At 45.9% G+C, this 24,731-nt stretch overlaps 3 protein-coding genes across 5 annotated transcripts in view; 1 reads left to right on the top strand and 2 right to left on the bottom strand.

The window, feature by feature from the left end:
* Window positions 1-5,976, top strand: part of SMYD4 (SET and MYND domain containing 4) — a 6,962-nt gene extending 986 nt beyond the window's left edge. The window contains exons 2-8 of the mRNA XM_026861849.1: window positions 423-1,575; window positions 1,882-2,064; window positions 2,369-2,535; window positions 3,752-3,884; window positions 4,328-4,444; window positions 4,803-4,926; window positions 5,650-5,976. Of these exons, the coding sequence (XP_026717650.1) occupies window positions 423-1,575; window positions 1,882-2,064; window positions 2,369-2,535; window positions 3,752-3,884; window positions 4,328-4,444; window positions 4,803-4,926; window positions 5,650-5,800 (2,028 nt within the window). The 3' untranslated portion in view covers window positions 5,801-5,976. The remainder of the gene's footprint in view (window positions 1-422; window positions 1,576-1,881; window positions 2,065-2,368; window positions 2,536-3,751; window positions 3,885-4,327; window positions 4,445-4,802; window positions 4,927-5,649) is intronic.
* Window positions 5,977-6,468: 492 nt separating this feature from the next.
* On the bottom strand, window positions 6,469-13,724 carry SERPINF1 (serpin family F member 1). Its single transcript, XM_026861541.1, has 8 exons — window positions 13,434-13,724; window positions 10,814-10,899; window positions 10,221-10,422; window positions 9,987-10,142; window positions 9,001-9,204; window positions 8,066-8,208; window positions 7,232-7,442; window positions 6,469-6,877 (listed from the first exon to the last, which is right to left on the bottom strand). Exons 2-8 carry the CDS (start codon window positions 10,889-10,891, stop codon window positions 6,618-6,620), a joined length of 1,254 nt encoding a protein of 417 aa, XP_026717342.1. The 5' UTR covers window positions 10,892-10,899; window positions 13,434-13,724; the 3' UTR covers window positions 6,469-6,617.
* A 3,442-nt stretch (window positions 13,725-17,166) lies between these two features.
* SERPINF2 (serpin family F member 2) overlaps window positions 17,167-24,731 on the bottom strand; it is an 8,092-nt gene continuing 527 nt past the window's right edge. The window contains exons 2-10 of one of the 3 annotated variants that reach the window (XM_026861383.1): window positions 24,379-24,416; window positions 23,847-23,910; window positions 23,051-23,113; window positions 21,612-22,029; window positions 21,182-21,325; window positions 20,796-20,999; window positions 19,813-19,955; window positions 19,053-19,257; window positions 17,167-18,220 (exon numbers count right to left, since the gene is read on the bottom strand). In XM_026861383.1, coding sequence (XP_026717184.1) covers window positions 17,895-18,220; window positions 19,053-19,257; window positions 19,813-19,955; window positions 20,796-20,999; window positions 21,182-21,325; window positions 21,612-22,029; window positions 23,051-23,113; window positions 23,847-23,906 — 1,563 coding nt within the window. In that variant the 5' untranslated portion in view covers window positions 23,907-23,910; window positions 24,379-24,416 and the 3' untranslated portion in view covers window positions 17,167-17,894. Of the gene's footprint in view, window positions 18,221-19,052; window positions 19,258-19,812; window positions 19,956-20,795; window positions 21,000-21,181; window positions 21,326-21,611; window positions 22,030-23,050; window positions 23,114-23,846; window positions 23,911-24,138; window positions 24,156-24,378; window positions 24,417-24,731 lie in introns of those variants that run through there. The other 2 variants (XM_026861382.1, XM_026861381.1) reach the window with 2 other exon arrangements.

Raw genomic sequence — 24,731 nt, forward strand, 5'->3', positions numbered from 1 at the left:
CCGGGTATCCCTAGGCAAGTCTGTGCACCCAGAGGGTGGCCTGAGGCCTCCTGTGTAGTAAGAGAGGAAATTGAAGCAAGGAAGAGCCCAGACACCATCCGAGGTGGTACTGCATGCAGAGTTCAGGTGGGTGCTCCTGCAAATCCTGCAATAATGGGTATTTGTTAGAACAAGAGACTGCAGATCAGGTGTGCTTCTGAAGCTGTGTTTAGAGCATCCATCATTACTAAACTTTCTGAAGGGCTTTTGCTTTCCTTCTTGTTTTATGTCAGGAGCTTTATTTGGCCAACACATGGCTGTATGCATGGAATTTGCTGATTACCATTGTTGCATTAAAGTGTTCTGAATCTTAGATAGCATAAAAGAGCACGAGTTTCAGCTGGCTTTCAAGTACGCTTAAAAGGCCTTGTCCTTGTTTCTAGGTCTGTTTGGAAGATATTGCCAGGGCTGAAAGTCATGGCTATCCAGACAGGCTGCTGCCCAAGGTCTTGCTGCGGAAAGCTGAGTGTCTGCTGTGTTTGGGGAAGTTACAGGATGCAGCAGACGCCCTCCGTCTGGTGGAGAATAAAATTGCTATGGATGGGATCTTGACTAGTCTTGCACGCCAGACACTGCTAAAAAAGTTAAGTCAACTGAAAATTAAATTACATGAGAAAGAGAGCTGTCCAGAGCCTGCACGAGAAGCACGTGGTGACGCTCAAAGAAAGTTGGAGATCTGGGAAGAGAATGACAGTATTTCAGGTGCATCTTCATCTTTGAGCTTGAATTTTGATACAGAGAGAGGACGTCACTTGGTGGCGTCCCAGGACATCCTGCCAGGACAGAGCCTGTTGAAGGAAGAGGCCTTTGTAAGCGTGCTCTGCCCAGGGGAGAGTCTTCTCCAGCAGGACAGTAGCGAAACGCCATGGGATACTCAAGCCACTAATGCAGATCTTTATTGCCACCGTTGTCTGAGGCAGCTCTTAGCCTCGGTGCCTTGCCGTGGGTGCAGTTACGCAAAGTACTGCAGCCAGACCTGTGCAGATGTGGCATGGGAGCAGTACCACAGGACAGAGTGCTCCCTGGGAGCGCTGCTTCTCACGTTAGGGGTCTTCTGCCACGTTGCCTTGAGGACTGTTCTGCTGGCGGGATATGCAGAAGTTCGCAGACTGGTGGAATGGTCCCACGGTGGTGACAAGGACCTTCATAACCCTGAGGCAAGCTGCAAACATCTCCAGGAGGCACCAGCTAGAAATGCTGGCACTGGAGGTATCCCTGGTTGTAACGAAAATGGTCAGTACCAGAGTTCTTACCAAGCTGTGTTCAACCTTCTGCCACATGCTGAGAAGCATAGCCCTGAACATAAGTTCCTTTGCATGCTGAGTGTAGTAGCTATATGCAAAGAACTGCAAGAAGCTGGCTTAGAGGCTGCTGTTTTGAATCAAGAGTCATCTGAGAAGTGGTCCAAACAGAAGACATGTGAAAAAACATCGGGTGAATTGTCTCCAGAGCTGCAGACTATGGCAGAAGCAATGCTGAGGCATGTGTTGCAGCTGCAATGTAATGCGCAAGCAATCACTGTAATGCAGGAGTCAGGTGAGATAAAAACTTCTAACCCCTTCTCTATTGTCCTTGCTCATCTAGCTTGTGTGAAGAGACTGAATTACCAGTTGTAAAAAGCTCCCGTTGCAGATGGAAATGACTTGTTTAAAATTTAATGGCCTGTCCCATGCTGGCCTGTTCTTTGGTGTACATGCAGAGGGTATTTAGCTATTATTTATTGCAGCAATATACCAGAAACCTGTCTACTGCTATCTGCAGCTGGTCACAGTGCTTGTTGCATAAGTTGCGTGGGTTACTGAGCAGTCATTTTCAACCTACTTGTTTTTCCACTGTCTTCAGGGTCCGGAGATGGTGCTGTTGTAAATAAGAAGCCTGTGCGCCTGGCGACAGCCTTCTTTCCTGTCCTCAGCCTTCTGAACCATTCGTGCTGTCCCAATATCAGCGTGTCATTTAGTGGGACGGCTGCCACTGTCAGGGCATCACAGCCAATCCCAAGCGGCCAAGAGATTTTCCATTGCTATGGTAAGTATTAACTCTCTGCTTGTCTCAAGGCGCAGACATCCTTTCACCTCTACTTGGCATGCTAGCTGATTGCTATTAATATCATAATTTCCAGTATAATGTTGCTTAGAGTCTATGTATAAGCCTTGATCAAAGATATCAACGTAAGATTTTATCTCCCCAGACCACTGTTAAATTTTTGCTCTCCAGTTATGTCCTCTCCAAAAGATGATCTGTCTAGTCTCAATTATAACAAAGATAGATTTAGTGTGATTTTAAGACCTGTACCTGTTTAGAGATTTCTACCCTTGCCATCCCTTTGCAGGGCCTCACCACTGTAGAATGAAGGTTGCTGAGAGACAACAGCTTCTCAGTCAGTATTTCTTTGAGTGTCGCTGTCAGGCGTGCCTTGATGAGTTAGAGTCTGATGTCAGGAGTGTCGTGTCTGTAAGAAACTCATTCTGCTGTCCTAACTGCCGGGCGCCAATGCAGGTACTTTTTCCATAGTGATGACTGTATAACTTATCTGTAATGTTTGGGTCTCTGGGAAAGTCATTACAGGACTGTTGTGGTTTAATCCCAGCTGGGAACTGAGCACCGCACAGCCTCTTTGCTCGCTCTCCTACCCCTAGTGGCAGGGGGAGAGAATTGGAAAAAAAAAAACCCCAACTTGTGAGTTGAGATAAAGACTATTTAATAAGACAAGAAAGGAATAAAATAATAATAAAAGAATTAAAATATACAAAACAAGTGATGCACAATGCAATTGCTCGCCACTTGCTGACCGATGCCCAGCCAGTTCCTGAGCAGCAGCCCCCTGCCAGCTTTCCTTCCAGTTTATATACTGGGCATGATGTCCTATGGTGTGGAATATCCCTTTGGCCAGCTGGGGTCAGCTGTCCTGCTGTGCCCCTTCCCAGCTTCTTGTGTCCCTCCAGCCTTCTTGCTGGCAGAGCATGAGAAGCTGAAAAGTCCTTGATTTAGTATAAACACTACTAAGCAACAACTAAAACATCAATGTGTAATCAACTTTACTCTCCCACTAAATCCAAAACACAGCACTGTACCAGCTACTAGGAAGAAAATTAACTCTATCCCAGCCAAAACCAGGACAAGAGCTCAGTCTGTGATGTCTTCTCAGAAGACAAAAGCCCCTGTAGAGTCAAGACAGTATCTCACTGTTCTTAGCAGCTTTCTTGTAATATTCTTGTATGTCAGTCTTCTAGCATTGTAGGGAAAATAATGCCTTTAAAATCCCTCTGAACTTGCTGAAGGAACTTCAGAATATCAAGGCTATGAGGGAGATATTTAGGACAGAAAGTGGAGGCCTGGAGTGTAGAACAGAAGGTGTACGGACAGGGTCTGTATGTAGTCGCACTCTGCAGTTCACAGGATGTAAATGAAAACAGCGTGTAGTGTGGGTTAGATGGGGAGAAATCAGCACAGTATGTATTTTGTATAAACATTAGTTGTGTATCACATGACCCTGCTTTGGCCTAATCTATAGCTCACGCAGTCGTTGCTATTCCTGGATATTTCTCCTAAAATCGAATAAGCTAATAGCAGTTTACAAGCAAGTCACTTTGTTTAATGAATGCGACTGAGAAACAGCTTAGCATCTCTGTAACACAATACAGAGATAATGGAGATGGAAAGTAAGTGTTGAGTTGAACGTGAGCAGGAATGATCACAGGGATGATTTCCACAGGGGGAAGACACGCTTTGTTGTTCAAATGAAGCTTGTGCAATCTCAGTCAGCAGCGAGAGCCTGTCACACCGTTTACAGGACCTTCAGCAACAAATCAAGAAAGCGTTAGAACTGCTAAGAGACAGGAAGGCTGGTAAGGATCAGCTTTCTGCTTTAAGGTCAGCAGCTAATGAGTACACATCGGGAGACATAGCTCTAGCCATGAGATGGCACTGTTGCTTGTGCAGTTGGGGTCCTCTGGCATGCAGCCTGATGTCCCTGGGGACCTGAGCTTTAGGGTTTTTTATACCCCTGATCCGGGTGTTAATCTAAGTCACACGTTCTTCTGTAGTAACTAAAAGAACTCAAGGGTAGCATGGGAGTTACAGATTCCCAGGCCTTGCTTTCCTGGAGTGAGTCAGGCCAACGCTGCCTTAGAGTACACAGGTTTGCAGGTGAAGTCAGTGTTGGATTCTAACCAAATCCAAATCTAGCTGTGTAAGATGCAAAGATGAAATTGGACTGATTTTATTTCATGGACCATGGAAAGCTGGAGGCTGGCCAGTAGGATGAATTTTATACCCTGTTTTGTTACAGATCAGGCTATCAAAATGCTGCTGAAGTGTCAAATGGATGCTGGAAACTTCTTGTCTCCAGAGCATTTGCTGATGGGAGAGATGGAGGATCATCTGGCACAGGTCTATGCTACTCTTGGTATGGTATTATCTTCTCATTATCTGTAGTTTTCTGAACTTTGAATTTAACATGACTAGCCTTTTCTCTGACTAGCCCTTTCATTTTTCTCCTACTGCACTTCTCTAGTTTTGACAGCAGGGCTTTCAGACTGACTACTTCAGCCAAAACTGCATTCCCAGCAGCCAGTGAACAGTAATATGATCTCATGTTCTTCTAGATTCCCTGTCCTGATTCTGAGGTCAGCATCCTCACTAGAATGCTGTGGACATAGTTCATCACATTTCGCATAATGCTGTCAGATTCTGCTGGTGGCAGTAGCTCTAGAAAGTATTTATTCATGACTCACTTCTTGTTTTGGTTTGTTTTTTCCCATCAGGGAAGTGGCAGGAAGCAGCCAGACACCTGGAGAGGAGTATTGAGATTGTGGAAATGCATCACGGGCCATCGAGTATAGAAATGGGTCATGAACTTTTCAAGCTGACACAAATTCTCTTCAATGGGTAAATTTGCTTTCATTCTCTGTCCCTTCCCTGCACCATTCCTATGTGTCTGACACAGTATCATGGCCAGTGGTCCTTGGCACCTTGCAGGGTGTCTCACAGGACCCTGGGCAGTCTGGCACAGGTACAGCAGTTGGCCATTACTCAAATGCAAGTTCATTAACCCCATTGGGGTTCACTTGTATCTCATGGCTCTCTTTGGACCCATCTCTCTGTTTTGTGCCTGTCGATTCTGTTCTCCCTGGCTTGATTATTCCTTGTCCTATTGTGTTATTTTGACAAATAGTCACCCTTGATGTTCATACCTCCATTGTATAATGTTGCTGATATCTTCTCAAAGGAAGAAATAAAATCCCCTTGCTCTTTTTGGGTTCTCTTTTGGCAATCAGATCCCCTGACTGCTTCTGAAAATCTTATCACAACACCTCCCTCTAACTGAATTAATTTTAGTGGGAGCTGCAGTGAGGAAATAGTGGGGTACCTATACTCAAAGATTATGTTTTAAGTTTTTGTCCATCTCCTTACATTTTTTTTCCCTCCCATCATCCTCCCTTTGCAGCTGAAGTGCACACTATTTGCCTGGTGCTGAAAGGCTGTGGAGGGCTGCCTCTGTACCCTGAATAGGCTCAGACTTTTGTTGTGGGAGGGATTAAAGGTTGTGTAAGTCAAGGAGCTGAATGAAAGTATTTTTTGTGCTCTATTCTTCTTCTCTTCCTATTTCAGATTTGCAGTTTCTGAAGCTCTGAGCACGATTCAAAGAGCAGAGGAGATTTTGTCAGTGCACTGTGGTCCTGAGAGTACTCAGATCCAAGAACTACAAGAGATGAAGACCTGTCTGTCAGAGCTTCCCAAAAGCATCCTTCAGAGGACTTAATTTCCCTGTCAAAGGAAGCTGCAATGTGATCTTTCATCAAAGCTAAGTTTTGTGTGGTAAGGTAGTCATGTAGTACAAGCTGAAAAATCATGTGTAATGATTTGATAAAAAGTGAATGAAATCTGAAATGCTCTTTAGTGAGACTGTTGTAAATAAAATGACCAATTCTAACATGAGGGGTCTGTGTGTGGTATGGTGGGAAGAGATGCTGTTGTATAATTTCTGCATGTGGGTTTGAAGCAAATGTTTGAGATGCTTGTGTATGGGTGTGTGTTTCTAGAGATGTGCATCTCCTGTGTGGTACCCTGGTGGTTATGAACCTGCAGTCATCCAAACCTCGCTGCCTTTTATTTTTAATGCTGTGAGGCTCTTTTCTCCTTGCCAGCGTGAAGGGTAAATGGTTGGAATGGGTGAGGCAGCAGGCTGGTACAAGCTCTAAGAGGGGACAGTGCAGAACTTGGAGGGCTACCAGTGCAGATCTGTCAGCGATGAGGGATTCAGTATAAACAACTGGTGTCAGTTTGGAAGACAGGATAGGGAAAAACTCAGTGTACACCAGGTGATGCATAACAGAACATAGAACTGCATTGTGGCTCATCTGGGGAAAAAAGGAGTGTGAAGACATGATGTCGGCAGACAATCTTTCAAGGGAGAATACTGGGGCTTGCTGAGATTAATAGCAAAAGCTCTTTTATTGCAGCATGAAGGCATAAGATTTGCAAGTTGTGTCTTTGTGCAGCAGAGCAGGGAGCCAGTATCCCTCCCAGTACCACCCTTTCCATTTGGGCCCTACCATTGCAGATTACTGTGGAGGAATCTAAACACTCCTGGGGTCCAGGATCTTGCCAATGAAGAGGAGGGTTCCAGTGGTATCATCTCGCAGTACAAGAAGGAAAGGTCTGTCCACGTGATATTCTATGGGGAAGGTCAGACGAGCAGCATTCACCCCAGGATTTGGTGTGGATCTTTCCCCATCTTCACTAAGCTCCAGAATTGCCTTATGTTGCACATGAGATAGCTTAATAGGTTTGGCAGAAATCTTGGTGAAATCAGGTGATGTGAAAAGTGACTGGAGCCCTGGAGGAAAGAAAGAAAATTCCATTAGGTGAAAGCATGGATTACAGGTGGGGGAGCAGTACTGCTAATGCTGTGATCCGGGAGGGCACGCAGCTGCTCTGGTTTATTGGGGGAACAGGGAGAAGAAGCTTACACCTGTTTGTACTGAGCTTCTCTCTCAAAAGCGTTGTGGAAAGATGTGATAAAAAGTTGAGGAGTCCTGGACCAAGGTGATTTAGTTGCTGGTGACCTCTCTACAGACTGACAGCACGACCTAACTAATAACCCACCAGCTTCATACTCTTCTGAGAGCAGGAAGCAACTTGCCCACTGCTTTGAGCCCTGGCAGTCTGCAGGGGGGGGTGATGTACATACTTGTCTCCTTTAGCGTGTTGCCAAGTGCCTCTTCATAATTCAGCTTTAGTTTGGGCAAGCTTAGCACAGCGTGGACTGTCTTCAGCTCCTTGTCCACATCGTGGACAAACTCAGAAGTAAGGCTTTCCTCAATCAGAGTCATATTCTGGGTCACCTTCGTAGGCAGGAAGAACATGGCGCTGATTCCCTCTGTCAGTGGCAGCTGGGCAATCTGGAAGGCCAGTTATAAATAAGAAAGGGTCACATTAATAACAAACAGTTGTATACATCCCGTACCAGGCACGGGCCTGAATCTCAACTGCCTGGTCAGCCTTCCCAGCTAACACTTGGTGTCTTCCCTGTTTGCTTTTATCGGATGCAGTGCTTGCTGACCCCTCTGGCACCCAGGCTTTCATCAACCCGTGCTGCACTCTTTCTGCTATTCCATGGCAAGTGCTCTCCCTCACCTCTTGAATCCTTTTACGGACTGCAGTATTGCTCTGGGGTATCCTCGGCTGGAACACCTTTGCCCTCATGCTACAAGTGAAAGATTTGTTGAAAGAGGTAGAGATGAAAAGTTATGAGGAGTGTACCCTGCCCTTCTTGCCCAATTTTAGGTCAAGCAATACAGGCTAACAGGACCTGTGCATTATTTAAATTCTGGACTGCTTGTCACATAGCAAATGTAGAAGTAGGATATTCTAAGAATCAGCATGCTGCCTTTCAAAATAGGGATTGCAGAACTAGCCTGATGGGAGGAGCAAGGCTGTCTTCTGGAATGGGTTAACAGGTAGGTGTAGCTGAGCCCGTTCCTCAGTAGGTTTAAGAGATCTTATGCAATGCTTGCTCTCTGACCTTGCAGTTGAGTTCGGAGTCAAAACCGTATCTCAGTATGGCTTTGGGGTCTGACATCATGGACACCTTCACAATTCTGTCCTCATCCAGATGGAAGTCCTTCAGGGCAGTCTTTTTGGTGTCAAACTTGGTTTTCCATGTCCCTATTTTTTAAAAGATAAAATGGAGGATTTTCTGGAATAATAGCATATGAAACTAGGTTTGTGTCTGTGGCTGAGTAATCTTGAGCTTTATATATATATTATATTTATGCTTTAGGAGTTGAGGCATAACTGAATGATGGTAGAGATGGAAATAGACTGATTGGAGCTACTGATTTACTGCCACTCTTTGGCCCCTCCTTTTCATCTGAGAATTGGCTAAATGGGAAATAAAAAAATCAAGCCAGTGTATGGGTGGAGTAGCTGTTGGGAAGTTGATGTCTACTTATGTAATTACAAAACTATTTTAAAGGGTAACAATTGTGTCAATGCATATAAAGTACTTCTCTCCCCACCCTTTATTTTGTTCCTTGTCTCTAAGCAATAATTCTCCATGACGCTGGCTTACAGCATGTTCTAGAATCTCTCTAGTATCTCCCTCCATTCCCTCTACAGTGGTAAAAAGGTTCATTGTACTGATTATGCTGTGCCTTCCCTAAAGTAATATTCTGTCCCTTGCTGTGGAGTTTTGTGAGCTTCAACTTTCTTCTCTGGTCTCTTACTGCAAACAGCTCAAGCCTCAGCTTCCCAGGAGTAATATTCCCTCCCTCAAGGACTATTTCTGTTCAGGTAGTGTGCATTTTTTCTTCTTTACTAAACGTTCTCAAACACTTTCTTCTTACACTCTGTCTCCTTGGAAGTCTGTTTGCTCTATGGGAAGTGAGTGTTCCCTCGCACCTCTTCTAACACATGCGTAACAGACCCTCTCTGTAACGAAGTACACAACATTCTTACCCTTGTAGGAAGCAGCCCCAGCAAGGAGAATACTGACGTCTGCGGGCACATCCTTCATAAACCGCATAATCCTGCCCTTTGTCTGCTGTCGTACCCAGTTGTTGATTTCTTGGAGGTCTAACTGGGTATTGCCACTTAGTGCCCTTGGACGCATCTTGTAGGACTTCTCTAGTTGGCTGTGAAAACCAGGCTTCACCCTCAGTCCTGGGGAACAAAAACATTGATATTGCAGCTACCTCCCTTATCAAAACAATCTCAAGGCAGCAGATTGCAATCGAAAGCCCAGCAGCAGTTCTCTCATAAAATTTCTGTGGCTGTGTGTGTACAGAAACATGCTTTGAAGAAGAATGACTGAAGGCACATTGAGGAAACCAATCCAAATCCTATAGCCACCCATGCTGGAGAATGGGATAACTCTTCTGAAAAGTAAAGAACGGAGATAAGAACAGAAGGCTTGGACACAGCTATTCCTACATCAGTCTTTCTTCTTTCTCCAGCTTGCTTTATGAGTACAGCTTACTCAACCTATTGGATTCTTGGAACTAGCAGGTTCCAAAAGATAGCTCTTAGCTTTCTCAGCAGATGTTTATTGCATGCTGAAAGCAGACATTTCAACTAGTTCTGCAAGGAATTAAGCAAAGGAATATGGCTGAATGCTATCACAAATTGAAAATGTGATTTGTAGTTCCTGGAAGTTAACAACACCTGCCAGAAAACCTAGAGTGAAAGAAAAATTCTCAACAATTCTAGTCTTCCACGTGTTAGCTGCTCTGTCACCAGTGTCTTTGTGTGCATAAGACTGGTCTTTTATTTCTGTGCACACAAACTTGCCAGACTTTTTCTGGAGCAGCAACAGCATTCCATGCACTGTCTGCATCCTGGCTCAGAGGTACGTTAGAGCCAAAGCTGTTTGTGTGGTGTTATTCAGTATGTTCTACCTGCCTCTAGTATTTAGGTAAAATTTGATAGAGGGGAAGGACTTTTACTTTTCTCCAAGATGATACGGGAGGCACTTTTCATGCTCTTCTCTGGTGCAGTCATGCTGGTCAGTAGGTCCTTGTAAGTGTTGTGGACCTCAGCTTTGTTAAGCAGATCGTAGAAGAGAGCACGAGAAATCACATCTTCTGTTCGTTCTCCAGCCCCTGGCAACAACAAGGGCAACAGTATGAAGGAAGGCTGTTGGGCCAAACAGCACGTGAGGAAAAGGGGCGAGAACTCACCGAGCGAGAGACCAGAAAGGGCCGTAGCCAGGCTGAATGGAGACAGCAGCACATTGGCAGTGGCTGTCCGGCTCGATTGCTGCCGGTACAGGTCGTAGCCAAAGTTGGAGACTGCAGCTGCCAGCTTGTTTACAGGGCTCTTGTAGAACGGATCTTCCTCTTCGACCTCGCCAGCGTTTGCTCCATCAGCGGTGGCAGAGTTCTAGCAGGTACAGAGTTAGACTTGGGTTAGACTTGCAGTTTACAAGGGCAGGTATGGTTGTGATTAAACATTTCAAAGGCAAGCAGTCCTATGATCTACAAAAACACTGGCTTGATCTTATTGATAGCGTAGCAACAGTTACTTTAAAGTGTTGCAGTAAAGCTGAAGGCAGCACTCTGATTGCAATCCACTATTTCTGCTTCACGGTTATCCCCTGATGTAACTACTGTGGTTTTATCTAGGTAAAGCAGGAGTTAGTCTCATTATGTTGCTAAGTAAAATCCTAGTAACTTAGGAGGGTAACGTTTAATCCTTCTGTAAGATTCTCTAAAATTAAATTGCCTGCTCTGAGTATCTCTCCCTCACTCTCTGCATGTTGTTTCCTACTCACCTGCTCAGTAGCCGAGTTCTGGGATCTGCTTGGGACAGTTAAGAGACCCAGGAAAAGGAGAACCACTGGAATCTGCATGCCTGAACCTACAGAGTAAGAACATGACAGAGGTAGTGTGAGCAGCTGAGCAAATATATCTCTACCACTACTCTTTTCTGTACCTAGTTGTGACAGGAACTGTAATGACACATGCTGCTGCTTGTCCTTCCCAATTGTGAAACACACACCTGATCTTAGCTGGGTTTTTATTCTCCTCTGGTTTGAAGTATTCAGCCAGCCTGGCCCCAGTGACTTTAAACTGGGCAAGTGCTCATGCCTGGGTGTGCCTGAGTGCAAAAGCATGTGTGTGTGGCCCAAACCACACTGATGCTGGCAGTTACTAAGTGCCAAGGTCCAGAAAAGCACTAAATTGTATATTTTGAGGTTTAGACTTAAAAAAATTGAATACTTAATTTATAAAAGGTAGTAAATCCATATTGTTGAATGGGGCAGCAGAAGGTAAGACTGAGTGGTTGCTGCTCTGCTGTACAAGTTACCTGCCTGGGGCAGTAGTTTGTCATGTTTCTTGTGTCTGCACATACCTGGAGGTCTGTACAGCCTATGTGTGTCCTTTGCTTCCAATTTGCAGTTTGATAAAGTAAAAGTGGAAGAGCTTTCTTAAAAAACAGTAAGGAAAGGGGCTGGGAGTAAATACTCACGCTGGGCCAGAGCTAGAGAAGGGAAAGACAGAGCTTGGCTTATTCAACATTTTTAATGGAGGTGAGTGAAAAGTGTTGAACTCCCCAAAGCTGTTCTTTCTCTGGAATCCACTTTTAGTCACTCCAGTATGGTCATATGTGGCCCTTCCAGACAGATCTGTCTGGTCCAAAGGGCAGTGTGTAACCCAGGGTTTCACTGCGGGTAAACCAGAGCTACTGCAGTAAGTGTCATGCCCCCAAGAACAGACGCCACTGAGGCTGGTCTGAAGCAATGTTTATATAGATTCCCAGAAATTAAAGGAAGAGGGTTGTATTTAACTAACCCCTGTGATCCAGGCATCCAGTGAAGTAGGATAAAGAACATGTGTTTCAGATTAACTTTAGCTATAAAGAAAACATGCCTGCTGGTAGAAATACAACTTAAAGCCACGTGGCTACAACATCCCCAGTTCAGGACCCGGTCTGTTCAGGCAGAGGTTCTACTTCAGTGAAAGGCAGCTCACTGTTTCCCTCTCCTGCCAAAACCCTTTTCTTCTGCAGGTAGTTCTGCCTTGGAGAAAAATGTGTTGGAAGTTTTAAGTTTTCATCTGTGTTTAGACAGCATAACACAGAAGTGGTACCCTCTTTTCCCTGTGCACTTGCATCCTGTGACCTCCCGCTATCCGAGCTGCCAAGTGGATGAGGTATTCTGGTGCAGAAGCTGTGTAACAAGATGATTTACTATACTAGAACAAACCAGTGCGCTTGGTGGTACGATTGTGGATATGATGTTAGGTTTGCTTATATCACTGCAGAGTTTTACAGTGAATAGGCACCATGCTGAAAAAGAGATGATAGAAGCCCTGCATGAGTCTTAAGTTAAACAGATCTTAGCGAGGGCTTTGTGAGGATGCCTGCACCAAGCAGTACTCTTGCATGCTGAGCGGAAGAGGTTTGGCCTAGTCTAGATGAAGGTTTTCCATGGAGCATAACCTTTTCTCTGGAAAAAAAAAAATAAAAAAATCTCAACACAACCTCTGCTTCCAACTACACAGAGCTCCTGGGAGCATGAGAGCGGAGATTGGTTTTGCAGATTTGTATTGTTTTTGCCAGTACTGTCACCAGCTTCATATTTCTCAAACTTTGCCAAAAAGCAATTTCCATTTGAGAAAGACAAAGCCTTTTGCGTTTGAATTGGCCTGAACATCTGGATTCTATTTGCATGTCTCTTAGCACACAGCCAAAAATGCAGAGAAAAGAATTTGGTTGGAGCAGAGGTGGGATGGTTTCAGGCATGATTTTAAAATCTGTGACTGCCTCTAAAGAGAATAGAAGGAGCAACAGCATGCAGCATGTGATGTGACAGTCAGGAAGGTACAGGAAGAAAACTTTGAGAAATGAGCTGAGAAGGAACTTTGTGTCTGGGAATTGTCTGTTTGTGAAGGCCTGCAGGTGCAAAGGAAATATTTTGCTTTCCATCTATAGCGGTACAAGTCTCACATCATTTATAAACATTTCTGAATTTTAGGGTGCTATGAAACATCACCCACGAGTTCAGACTGCTCGCTGTGATTGCTCAACCCCACAGCACTAACTCCTGAAGCATCTTTGCAACCACTAGCTCTAGAGGATTTGACTATCACCAAAATTGTTACCATCAAAAAAGAAAAAGCATGTTCTCAGCTGCAACACAGATGCTAGAAGGGCATAAAACCACCCCAATTCCCAAGCACAGTTCAGACCCGGAGGCAAAGAGGTGCCCTAGGATGCTGGTGGCTCCCAGCCCTTGGTGAGATCTCTCATTTGGTGGGAATCCCACCCTCTAACACCTGCAGAGGAACCTTCCTTCCCATTTCCCAGGTCCTCTGAGAGCTCCCCAGCCTCAGCCCCTGCCCGCTGCTCCCCTTGCTGCTGGCAGTGAGCAAGGGCGAGCTGCCCCTTACCTCGGGCTCCTCTCTGCCGGCTCCCAGCGGGTGCGAATCGGGGACACTGTGGGTTTGGTGCAGCCACTTCTGCTTTTTGCTGCTTCCCCCAGCCCAGCCTTCGGCAGGCTTCAGGTTACAGCTTCCCAGGGCTCTCTTAAAGTGCTCTGCTCCCATTTTCTGCTGCTGCCACCTTCCCGCTGACTTGCACTAACTTTTTAACCCTGCCCTCCACAAAAAATGTGCTCCTGTGATAAGGGCGGGAGAGGCAGATGCTCCCTGCCCTGTTTGAGCAAGTCTTTTATCCCCACAGTGTTGCTGCGTGTCACATGAGGGAATTTCTTCTGTCTCAGAGGTATGGTTAATGCAGCAGTGTTTAATGGATTTATGGATTTATGTCTGAGATTTAATGGAGAGACTTGCAAAGTGGAAGCAGGATTCTGTTGCTGTTTAAAGCAGTTAAGGGGAAGCTGTTCAGAAGTGGTTCTATCCAGTGTTTAGTTACTAGTTAACAAGAAGTTATTAACGTAACTGTCTTAAAGTTTTTGGCTGACAAGAAAGAGACTAAAAATCCAAGGATTCTTGGTAAAAAAGATGAATTAACAGAATGTTCTAAGAGCTTACAGAATGATAAATGATCTGGAGAGGGGAAAGGGCAGAGAGGTTTCATTATTTTTTGCAATAGAATACTCTATGGAGCACCCATCAGTGCACGTTTAAATCAAGAGAGTGTATTTTTTTCATAAGTACTAAATTGTAGAAATCATTGTAACTAGATATTGCAGAAGGTGAAAGATAAATAGATTTGGGAGGGGAAAAAAAACAAAACAACCCAAACCAAATTAGTGGAAGACAGGACCATTGAAGGCTAACAATGGTCGGATGTAACATCAGGCTCAGCAGCTGGGCAATACAGAGAACGGTTGTTTTTCCTTGTTGCTGGTCATTCTTGGCTTTTTTTTTCCCCCCAGTCATTTGTTACAGGATACTGGGCTAAGTGGACACATAGCTAGCCTGATCCCAGGCAGTTGTTTGTCTACTTGGAAATGCTGAAAGTAAATTGTAGCCGGTAATGTCAGTGCCCCCAGTCTAGGCTTGCACTGGGATGTCACTGTTTGGGGCTGCCAGCCTCGCCACTAACAGGTGATAAGGAGATACTCATACATGATGGCACTGAGCAAATACAGTCCCTCAGCAAAGAGTGAAGGATGGTTTTAGAGAAGCATTCACTGCAGGTTTTGCAAGCCGGAAAAGCAAATCAGGTAGTCTGCCCTGTGATTAGTCAGTGCTTCAAAGGTGACTCTTTCTAACAAGAAGAGTCACAGCTCTGTGTTCAACTGCTGCTCAGCTGGCTCTGTGAGAAATCGTCTGCAGAGAGAGATATTTGTACTTGTTAGTCTGCCATCATCGGCCCAAGAATGGGGGTGTCGGCTACAGAGATATCGTCTGGTGGTTTTTATCTCTTTTTTGATACCTTATTTATGGTATTAAAATGCCCTTTATGGAAGGACCACTAGACAGGTTTTTACATCTCGTCTGTATCTTCACATGAAAGCCCATCTGTTTAAATACAGGTTTGGTTTTAAACCTTTTAAATCAGACTGGCAGTTGTATAGAATGCTATTATAGAGCAAAGCCAGCTTTATTCCTGTAGGTGAAAGGGATCCCTGAAACGGTGCATTCTACTCATCTAACTAGATGCAAGGGCTTAAATCAGTTTTGTTAAAACAAACATTTTTACTGTTGTTCTGGTTTGGGTTCAAGACAGTAGGCAATGTGCTGTCTGAACAGTCTTCACCTCTGCTATGGAACTGCTGATCACGTTCATATGAATTTGCTCTAGTAAGAAAAAATACATCTAATATTAAAGAAATTGAACCTTATTTGATATTCTCAGCCAGTGGTGCAGATGAGCTGTAGAGTAGATGCCCTGTGCTAGTCATGTCTTTTCAGAATAGAACTCAGTCAAAATGAAAGCTTAGCAATGCAAAGTGGAAATTCCTGAGCAGAGACATTAATATTACTTTGCATTTTACAAACTGCCTCTTCTGGAGAGTCAGTGGAGTGAAAGAGAGTCTTAAGGTTGGTGTAACTGATCATTTGTTGAGCAAAACACAGTTATGGAGGGCTGCTGTACTGTCAAATACGATGAAATTAATAGTTTGACAAGAATAGCTTGGAGGAGGAGGGATGGCAGAAAGATGGGAATAAGAACCAAAGCTGTTCGGGAAACTGAGAATGAGGGGAAAAAACTTTACAGAAGAGGGTGAGCTGGAGGGCAGAGGTGTGAAAAGGAAGAGTTGCACTTCAAATTTTGCACAGGTTGCAACAGGGTGGCATTCAGGGAGGTGAGTGCTGAGGTTGCAGTAGCCAAAGCAAGACTTACCTAAGGCGTGGGATGGTATTTCTGAATGTTAGGAGTGAATCTGTATAAATAAATAAGCTGAAATGTTCCCTGTGGGCTAGAGCTATGCCCTCATAGTAGGGCTGAATTCTTGTGGGTTTACTTGTTAAAATTATATAGCTCTGTAATTACACCCTCTCTTTGAAAGGTATGTGTCATTGCATTGGTTAGAGGGGTAGACATTATCTTTAGCCGTTCTTCCCCTTTTAGACTGCGAGAAATGTGTAATTGCAGGTTTGAGCCAGGACTTTTTATTCCCCAAAGTCTCCTGCATCCCCAAAATTCATGGTTAGTGAGTCAGTCCTTCTCTTATTCCAGCAGATGGTGCAGACTATTCAGGGACGGAGGCTCCCAGAAGCATTCTGCTCCTTCCTTTGAGGGAAGGCAGTCTTCCCAAGTGAGGAAAACACTGCCAGAAGGATGGCCCTTGTGCTCTGTAACTGCTATTTCACAAAAACAGAGTACCATCCTTTTTAACCAGAAGCTGAGGGAGGTCGGAAGCAGAATCTACTACGGACAGCAGTTGTTTTGTACAGAAATAGCTGCAGCATGGCAGGCTACGGTGAGTTAGGCTAATATTTTTAAGTGGTAGGATGGCTCGCTTGGGTGGAGGGAGTTCCCAAGAATCTTTCGTGGTAGCTCATTTCAGACATGCACTGCTGTATCAGAACAAGGATCCAGGGAGCTGTGCCCATCCCAGACAAAAGTGAAGCTGTAACGGGACATTACCTGTTGCCAGAACAGGGCAAAAGCAGTGACATGTAGCTACAAGTGTGAAAACCTGTCCCTCCTTCCCCTGGAAGCTCTCCCAACCATCGACAGCATTGTGCTGTGGAGCAAGGAGTATCCCAGTAGAAGAACAAATCGCAGATAGCAGATGCCAGACCAGCACCTTCGAATCTCCTAGTAGGTGCCAGCGGTGGTCAGGTTTTGCCCAAGAGAAAGGTTAAGGACTGTCACCTTCCTGGTTATCGCTGTATTGCTGCTCACAGGCAAAATACCCTCCTGTCCCTCTGCTGCTGAGCTCGTGACCTAATTCAAGGAATTCTGCCCCTTTCACAAAGCCAGCTCTGAGTGGGCCCTGCACCTTCTGCAGGTGAGATGCCCAAAGCTGATTGGACTTGTTCCTTTGACAGTCGTTACAGATTAGCCATTTCACCTCCCAGCCCCTGTTGTCCTCCGTGGTGAGGTGTAGCAAAAAGCAGATCCTTTGCAAAGAGCCCTTCTTATCTTCCCATCTGTCACGCCCAGACTTTTTTCCTCCCAGTCTTTGCAATCATTCAAGTTACCTGCCTTTTTCCTTTCTCTGCTGGGTCTTTCAAGGCAACACCTTAAGCAAATATATTCTGCTTTACTCTTTATTATTCTGCCAACATAAAAATTACTAAAAAACACTTTATAAAATATGTCTCAAAAAATCTAGTGTTATGCAAGAACCTAGAGTTTCCCAGGAAAAGGGCTGGAGATAAGGATCCAGAGGGGTTTCCCACTGCAGACCCTCCCACATCAGATCCCAAGAGCCTAGGTGTGGGAAAAGGGAATCTTTGAAAAGAGCCTCTGCCTGGAAATAATCTGACGCATCCTAAAGATGGTTACTAGTCCAGTTATCTAGAGGTCATTTTCTAGGTGGGTACAGATGGTTTTCAGAGGAACACTTCAAGGGAGACATGTTCACAGGAACTGCGGAAGGAAGAGCCATATTAATATCTCTGGCTGTTGTTCAAGCTGCCAGATGCTAATAATGATTCCAGGCTACAGGGGACTTTAATAAGAGCTTAATAAAGACTCTGATAAGAGTCTGGGGACAAGGAAGTCTCCCTTCCAGCACTGAGAGCCCTGGAAGGGAAATCCAGGCAGAGCAAGCTTTTCAGGTTCAACAGAGGGGAACCCCAGTCTGGAGAAGCTCATCAAGGCTGGAATAGGCTATCCCAGGACTGGTCTCTAGGGATCTGTAAAGGAAAACTGCAAGGGATTGCCTCCTGTGGCCTCAGAGGAAGGCCTCCGAGGACAGGAGGCCTTTCTTGGCTGGTCCAAAGGGTCAGGCAGCAGTCCCAGAACACTCAGGCTCTGCTCTTCTCTCATTTGGGCATGGGGTACTCATTGACATCTGTTGCTTCATGTGAGTTCCGTGGCTCTTTTATCTGGGGAGCAGCATTGGGGTTAGGGTTCTGGACACTGCCTATAAAAAGTGGGATGCCTGTTTCATCTTCAAAGATAATGAAGACAAAGGGCCGGTCAAGGCTGAAGGCAGAGACTGAGCGTGAAATCGCGATGCTGGTAGCAGCAGATGCTTCCACCCCATCTTCTTTAAGCTCCAGGGTAGATCGATGCTGTATACTGGATACGAAGAGAGGCTCATCTGTGATCTTCTGGAGATTTGGGCTTATGAACAGCTCCTGGAGGCCTACAGAGAAGTGAGACTAAGTTAACCTTTCCCGGTTGGTGCCATCAGCTCTGATTTTTCTCAAAGCAGCCTGAAGAAAACAATTCCCTAATGTGTTGCTACATGTCTTGTCCACCATGGAGGACTGGAGAACTGGCAGGCAACAGAAGCAAAAGTCATGGTCCAGCCAGGTTCCCCAGTCCCCGTCTCTGTATGAAGGGCTGAGGGTGCCAAAACCAGAACAGTTTTCATAAGCTTTGTCCACCTGTTTTAGGACAGTAGTGTAAGAACTTAAAGCCTTCCTTAAAAAGCAGCAGCAAGTCTGAAGGCTCTTTCTTGCTGGGCTGGAAACATTTTTACAGAGATTATTTGTTTAAGCAATTCTGCAAAACAAAGTGAACTCAATTTATTCTCATCTGGAAATGCAGTGCATAGTGTTTTATTTCAGTGAGCTCTCAGTTCCAGGTTTTGAGATCTGCATTCTGTCTGTTGGCAATTTCTGTGTCCTGGACACTATGTTAAATGGCAAAGGAAGAGATAAAGGTTGACGCACAGGAGGAAGTTGGTCTTGGCTGCAAGTAGGGGAATAGGAAGAACTCGTAAAGATTGTGAGGAACTGTGAATGCTGCCTTCTCTATAGTATAATCTTGTTGGAGCAAAACATTTGGTGCTAGGCAAGCAAAGAGTAAGGAGGAGGAGAGGAATAAGAGATGAAAGAGTCGGGACGTTATCTGGAGCAAGCTGTGAGGCACAGCTTTAGAAACAAGGATGGCAGTTTTTAGTGTCAGAGAACAGATGCTATATAGATTGATCAGCTTCACTTATTCTGTGAAAATCCTGTTAGAGGCCTTACCCATTTGACTGAGAACCTTGTTGAGTTCCAGCTGGTAGTTCAGTTTTATTTTGGGGATCTTCACTGTGGTGGGTACCTCTTTGGGGAAAAGCTTGCACAGTTGTTTGTAAGGGAAGTTCTCCAGCACGTGAGAAGTATTCCAAGTATACTGGTTTGGTACAATGACCACAAAACTCATGTTACTCTTAAAGGGAAACTTGGCCACCTGGAAACAAAACCAACCAGAATTTATGGAAGAGGAAGTCCAGAAAGTGATGCTTTTAATTTAGTCTTTTTTTTAATTGGTCTGCAGAGCCAATCTAGCTATCAGACAAAACCAGCCTGGTGGGAAGGAAGTATCTGATTTCTTCAGGGAAGAAAGTTTGTTGGAATAACAGCATCAGATTTTAGTGAACACGGTGGGGTGGATGCCCATGTGCACAAACACTGTACCCGTTCTGGCAGTAGCTGTATTCTGAAGGGCTCCAACAATACGCTGAGGGAATTCCTTTCCATATTTCCTCATTTATCTTTAACTCAGGGCTTTAAATCTCCATTAATTCCCATTTAGTGGGAATATCTCTTTGTTTTTCCTAGAGATTGAGAGTGAAGATTCAGCATTCCTACTAGAAGCAAGGACAGAGGATGCTTATTAAATTTTTGTGTGCTATGCCTGTTGAAAGACATTTGGGTTTTTTGGAGAGAATAGTTGCAGTCAGTGAAATACAATGGCAGGAGGAAATTCCAAGCAAAACTTGTAGTGCTCCTAATAGAGCCCTACCTGAATGTCCTGGGACTCCAGTGTAAACCAGCTCAGGGAGTACTTCTGGGCTTTCATCATCTCAACTGGGACCACAAACTCATTGTCAAGGTGGAATACGTCTGGCCCAGTGAAGCTAACATCAAACTTATTCCTCCAAAACCCTGTGAAAATAAAAGTTTAGAATTCAATAAAGTTAAATTTGGGTAGGAAAACAGAAACTGTCTAGCTGACACTCTTCCTATCATGAGCTTTCCAACTAGGCAGATAGTGACCAGGCAAGTAGAAATACAACAAAGAGAAGTCAGTACCAAGGCTGGAAGGGCCCTAACAGCGTGAAGCTCTTATCTTCCAGAGAAGGCCTATGGAATAACAAAAAGGACAAGGATTAATCCTCATGCCTCAGCGTGGGAGATTACTGAAGGCTATGAAGATAAAGTAATGGATGTTTGTGCTTTGAAAAAATGAAGAGTATTGCCTTTGTGCTGCCTAGAGTGAAACAGTGCTCTAAACCCAAGCTAACGCATTTGCAGATTTACCCCACAAATGTTTAGTCTGCACTTCCATGAACAACCCTCAGGGAATTAAAAGAGGAGGATGTGCCTGACCACTGTGCTGTAGTCAGAAAGAAATCCACAGAAGCTGCCTCCGAGCTCTGTGGTTGGTGTGTAGTGAGTTGCATGTGACCTGGTTAAGATGAGCAGTGATGTGGCACCGTCTGGGATCCTGAACCACAAGGCAAAAATACTGCAGGTTCCACCTGCTGCATCCTGGCTCTGCCGTCAAGTAACATTTTTAGCACATGTGAAGTAGTTGGGAATCATTACTGTAAAGAAATCTAAGCAAGAGGAATAGCAAGAGGTACAAGAAAAGAACAAACAGATTGACTAGCAGGAAGCAAGGAGAGGAGGTGCCATTCAGCTACAGTGCTGGCAGAAAACTAGTAGATTTTGAACTATTCCTCTGGATGATCAGGCTTGAAAAATAAGGCCTGTGGAGCTCACCATGGAAGTGGATTGCATTGAGCAAGAGCATCACGGTGTTTTTGGGGAGCTGCTGGAGGAAGGTGGGTATTTGTCCATTAGTTGCTTCCTTTACCCAGTTGTTTATAGCTACAAGGTCATCCTCCCACATCCCAGACAGAGTCATGGGCTTTGTCCTGTAGAATTTCTCTGAATCCTCCAGAAACTTCTCTTTCACCTCAAATCCTGGCAAAGGGGAAGAATTCCACATGAAGTCATCAGACCTTGAAAAAAATTTGCTCAGCTGGTAGCATGACACTCCCCAGGAGTGCTTAGGGAAGACATCTGCTATGGCAGTGTGCTTCCATCACTCTGTCACCAAGAGTTTTATCCCACACCCGGACAGACGCCCCTGTGCCAGCTCTCACCTTTCTGCAGGTACAGACGTGATGCAAGGCTGAGGGTCGATCCTGTGAGCCTTCTGTGAAAGGTGCCCAACATGTGGTGGAGACACGGCACCGACTGCAGGTGCATCGCCTCCAGCAAATGCTTCTCTGTCTGATTTGCTGCTCCTGAAAATCAAAGTCAAATTCCCATTAGTTCAGGCCCATGTAGTGGAAAACAGGGACATTACTCTGCCTGCCTCCTGTTAGAAACAGACTGTGCCTTACAAGAGGCAGGAGAAACCTGAGAGTAGGAGCCTCAGCATGGGCCACAGAGGGCAGCTTCAATTGTAATAGCACCTAATTGAAGCTGCAGGAGTAAGATTAAGTGTATTTAATCTTCATGGGTTCCTGGTGACTCCAGGAGGGGGTACAGGGAAAGGCAGGACTGGTGCTTTTATAACCAAGATTTTACCCAGTGCCAGGTGAGACAAGGCGAGGGCGATGCTGAGGGGTGACAGGATCACATTGGTTCTGTTGGACTCCAGCTGGACCTCTCTCAGGAGATCGATGCTGAATCTCATCAAGCCATCTGCTAGCCTCTTGCTCTTCTTCCAAGTCATCTCACAGCTTTCATCTTCAGCCTCTCCTTCCTCTTCAGAAGAGGCAGTTTTCCCAGCTGGTTGCTGTTCATGACAGCCCACAGCCTCAGCTATGGCTTCATCCTCTGAGTTCCAGTCGTTCCTCATGCCTGGTGGGGTGGTGGTGAAATGTAACATGGATTCATCAACCTCCTGGAAGCTGTCGTAGGTAAAGTCCACGAGCTCTGCCTTTGGCAGGGTTGGGATGGCCCCCAGCAGAGCAGACTGTGCAACTCCAGCACTTTTCACATCCTGGGGAGAAACAAGGATAAAGTCAGGAAAGCAGGAGCACAGAGATCCCATCCCTCATGGCCCTTACTGCACACTTAAATGGGTTGAGAAAACTCTCCAGCTTCTCTCGTGGTGTATTTGCTTCAGTTTGCTTTTTAACTTTGTGGGTATGGAAAACAGAAAGTCCTGGGAAAATGTATCCTGAAAGTATCCTGGGAAAATGGACTGAGTGAGGCTCCTGCAGTGGTTCCTCCTCCACTTGCTCTCAGGGCCTGCCCCAGGCACACGAGCCCAAGAGACGTGCTTTGAGGGCAGGAACCACCACCTGCTCAGTACATGTCCTGCACGTTCACTGTTTACAGATCCATCACCCTCAACCTTGATTTCACCACCTCCCCTCACATATTTTAGGACTGCTGATCTGCCTCGTGCATCGGTCAGCACCCTCGGCTGCTGTCACAGCCTTGATCCGTTTTGGCTCAAATCCTCCTCCAGGCATCTGTCTGTTCTTGACTTGTCTGTTCTTTTCCATTCCTTTTCTCTCCAAATTCTTCATTTTCCAGGTCTCTGAGCTTTAGCCTATAGCACTGCTGCTACTGTCCTCACATTTGCACGGTCTTAAACGCGTGCTTTTTCCCTGAGATCTCTCTGGATGACATCCCTCTCCTGCAGGAGCGCTGCGCTCTCAGAGACAGGTTCCATGGTTAGCATCAGCTCCGGGTCTTTCTCCCTGTAACTCTCATAGCTAGTTGTTTTCCTCATCTTCCCTTACCAATCAGATTAATAATCCACCTGCCAGTCCCTGTACGCTCCACACTGCACAGTTACTGAGGCTGGTGCTGCCAACAGGACGGAGTAGAGTGTTGGCAGCAGCAGGGGGTGAGGTGGGGAGGGAAGCCTGTGCAAGGATGGACTTTGTCATTGCACTGGTGCTGCTGGATTGTGCTGCCTGAACTCATCCCGTCTGAGGACAGACTGGAAAACCATTGCAAATACCACGGCATAACGTCAGTCCCCTTGGGTGGAACAAGTCATTACTTACCTTCAGCTCCCCATCTTTATCTAAGAGGAGATGCGTTTGCTCCATGGCATGTGCTAAAGAAAACTGTAGGGGGAAAAACCAAAAAAACAACAAAGAAACAAAGTTAAGTTCCAGATAATTGTCTCTGAATTTCCAGAGTCAGACTTCTCTGCCCCCACTCCTAACACGTTCCCACGGGGCCAGGTTGGACACTGGCACTAGCCTGGCTGTGGTATTCCTCGTGTGGCTACAGCACAGGCAGGGCTTTAGGATGCAGACCCAGAGGCGGTGGGGTGCACCGTGGGGAGATGGAAGTGACTGCCAATGCTGTATTTGTTTAGAAAGGAACCAGGTCAGAAGGGTAGAAAATAATGTATTCTCTAGAAACTGAGCAATGCAGTTTTGCAATCTCAGATCTGACGGGGATCCAGATTTAAAATGGGAGGAAAAAAAAAAAAAAAAAAGCTGTTATTAAACAACCTCCTGTTAACCCCTGAGGGTCAGGTCCACTAAATACAGTTGAAGCCTAGTTTCCAGAGATTTTCTACAGAAATCCACTTGGATAATGAGAATAGCCACAGCTATGTTAGCCGGGAAGAAGATTAGACACCTTGCTGCACTGGGGTACAGGTGAGCCCCATAGCAGAGACGCAGTGTCCCCCACTTCCAGGGCTTCTCACACAGAAGCATCAGGTGGTGTTTGCCCCGTGCTCTGGAGCAGGAGAGGCACCTCGCTCCCTTTCCCTTTGCTGGCTGGGGGGGAGGTCTGTGCTCACACCGCAGCGGCCCCCACCATCCCTGGAGTGAAGCAACTTACCCTGAGGTGACTGTGCAGAGCAGACAGGCAGAGCAGGAACAGACCCCAGAGGAACACCATATTTCTGGAACAGAAGGACCAGCCGAGAGAGAGAAGTTATTTCCAGCTGCCTGGCAGCAGCAAGCTGAGCCTATTCAGGTCTACAGGGAGAAAATTATCAACCTGGCCAAACAGGTTGGCGCAGGAGCTTGCAGAAAGCAATAGGGAGATGAACAATGCTGCAAAGAAACCACACAGGACTCCTGGGTCCAACGCCAAGGCAGCGAAATCAGAGAGGAACAGGGACCTGCACCAGAGCAGAGCTGTAACCCCAGGCAGGCGCCTACAAGACACTCTCCTGCTTGGATCCTGCATTTCTGACCCCATCACACTCATTCCTCTGGACTGCAAATGGTATTTCCCTAATCAGTCCTGCACACGCTGTGCCTCTGGCAGAAGACAAGAGCCTCTGCTCCTTTCCTGTGCAAACCACCAAGGCACAGGCACAGCATCCTCAGCTGTGCCCCCGGCTCTTGGGAGAAGGGATACTAACCTGCCTCGGAGGGGCTGCAGGCACTCAGCCAGTGCTGTCTGGGAGGGATTTTGCAGGTAGAAAATGCAATACCAGAGCAGTTGCTCAGCAATATGTCCTGGAATAGAGTCCTCCCCTTCCCAGCACTCTCCTTCCCCCTTTGCTGGCAAATCCAGCCTCTCCCACCCCCGCGCTCCAGTTCTGTATGGGACAGTCAGAGCCGGGCCTCCAGGGCCATGGACAAAACCCCACCCATTCCCTGGCCACTGCTTCACCCAGCTGCTTTTCCCGTTCAAACTGAAATTCTTAGCATAAAGCCTCCGTGCCAAAGCCCTGTCCTCAGTACAGCTGCCATACACGCCCCCCCCCCCCCC

Source organism: Athene cunicularia (genome assembly GCF_003259725.1).
Source record: "Athene cunicularia isolate RWA chromosome 19 unlocalized genomic scaffold, athCun1 chr19_part1, whole genome shotgun sequence".
Lineage (NCBI taxonomy): Eukaryota > Metazoa > Chordata > Aves > Strigiformes > Strigidae > Athene > Athene cunicularia.

Excerpts from the sequence above, each read along its gene's own strand:
- SERPINF1 (XM_026861541.1), bottom strand. The coding sequence starts at position 10,891 with ATGCAGATTCCAGTGGTTCTCCTTTTCCTGGGTCTCTTAACTGTCCCA. Across the intron at positions 10,423-10,813 it reads AGAACTCGGCTACTGAGCAG|AACTCTGCCACCGCTGATGG; the intron begins GTGAGTAGGAAA and ends TGTACCTGCTAG. Across the intron at positions 9,205-9,986 it reads CCGTATCATCTTGGAGAAAA|GACTGAGGGTGAAGCCTGGT; the intron begins GTAAAAGTCCTT and ends TTTGTTCCCCAG.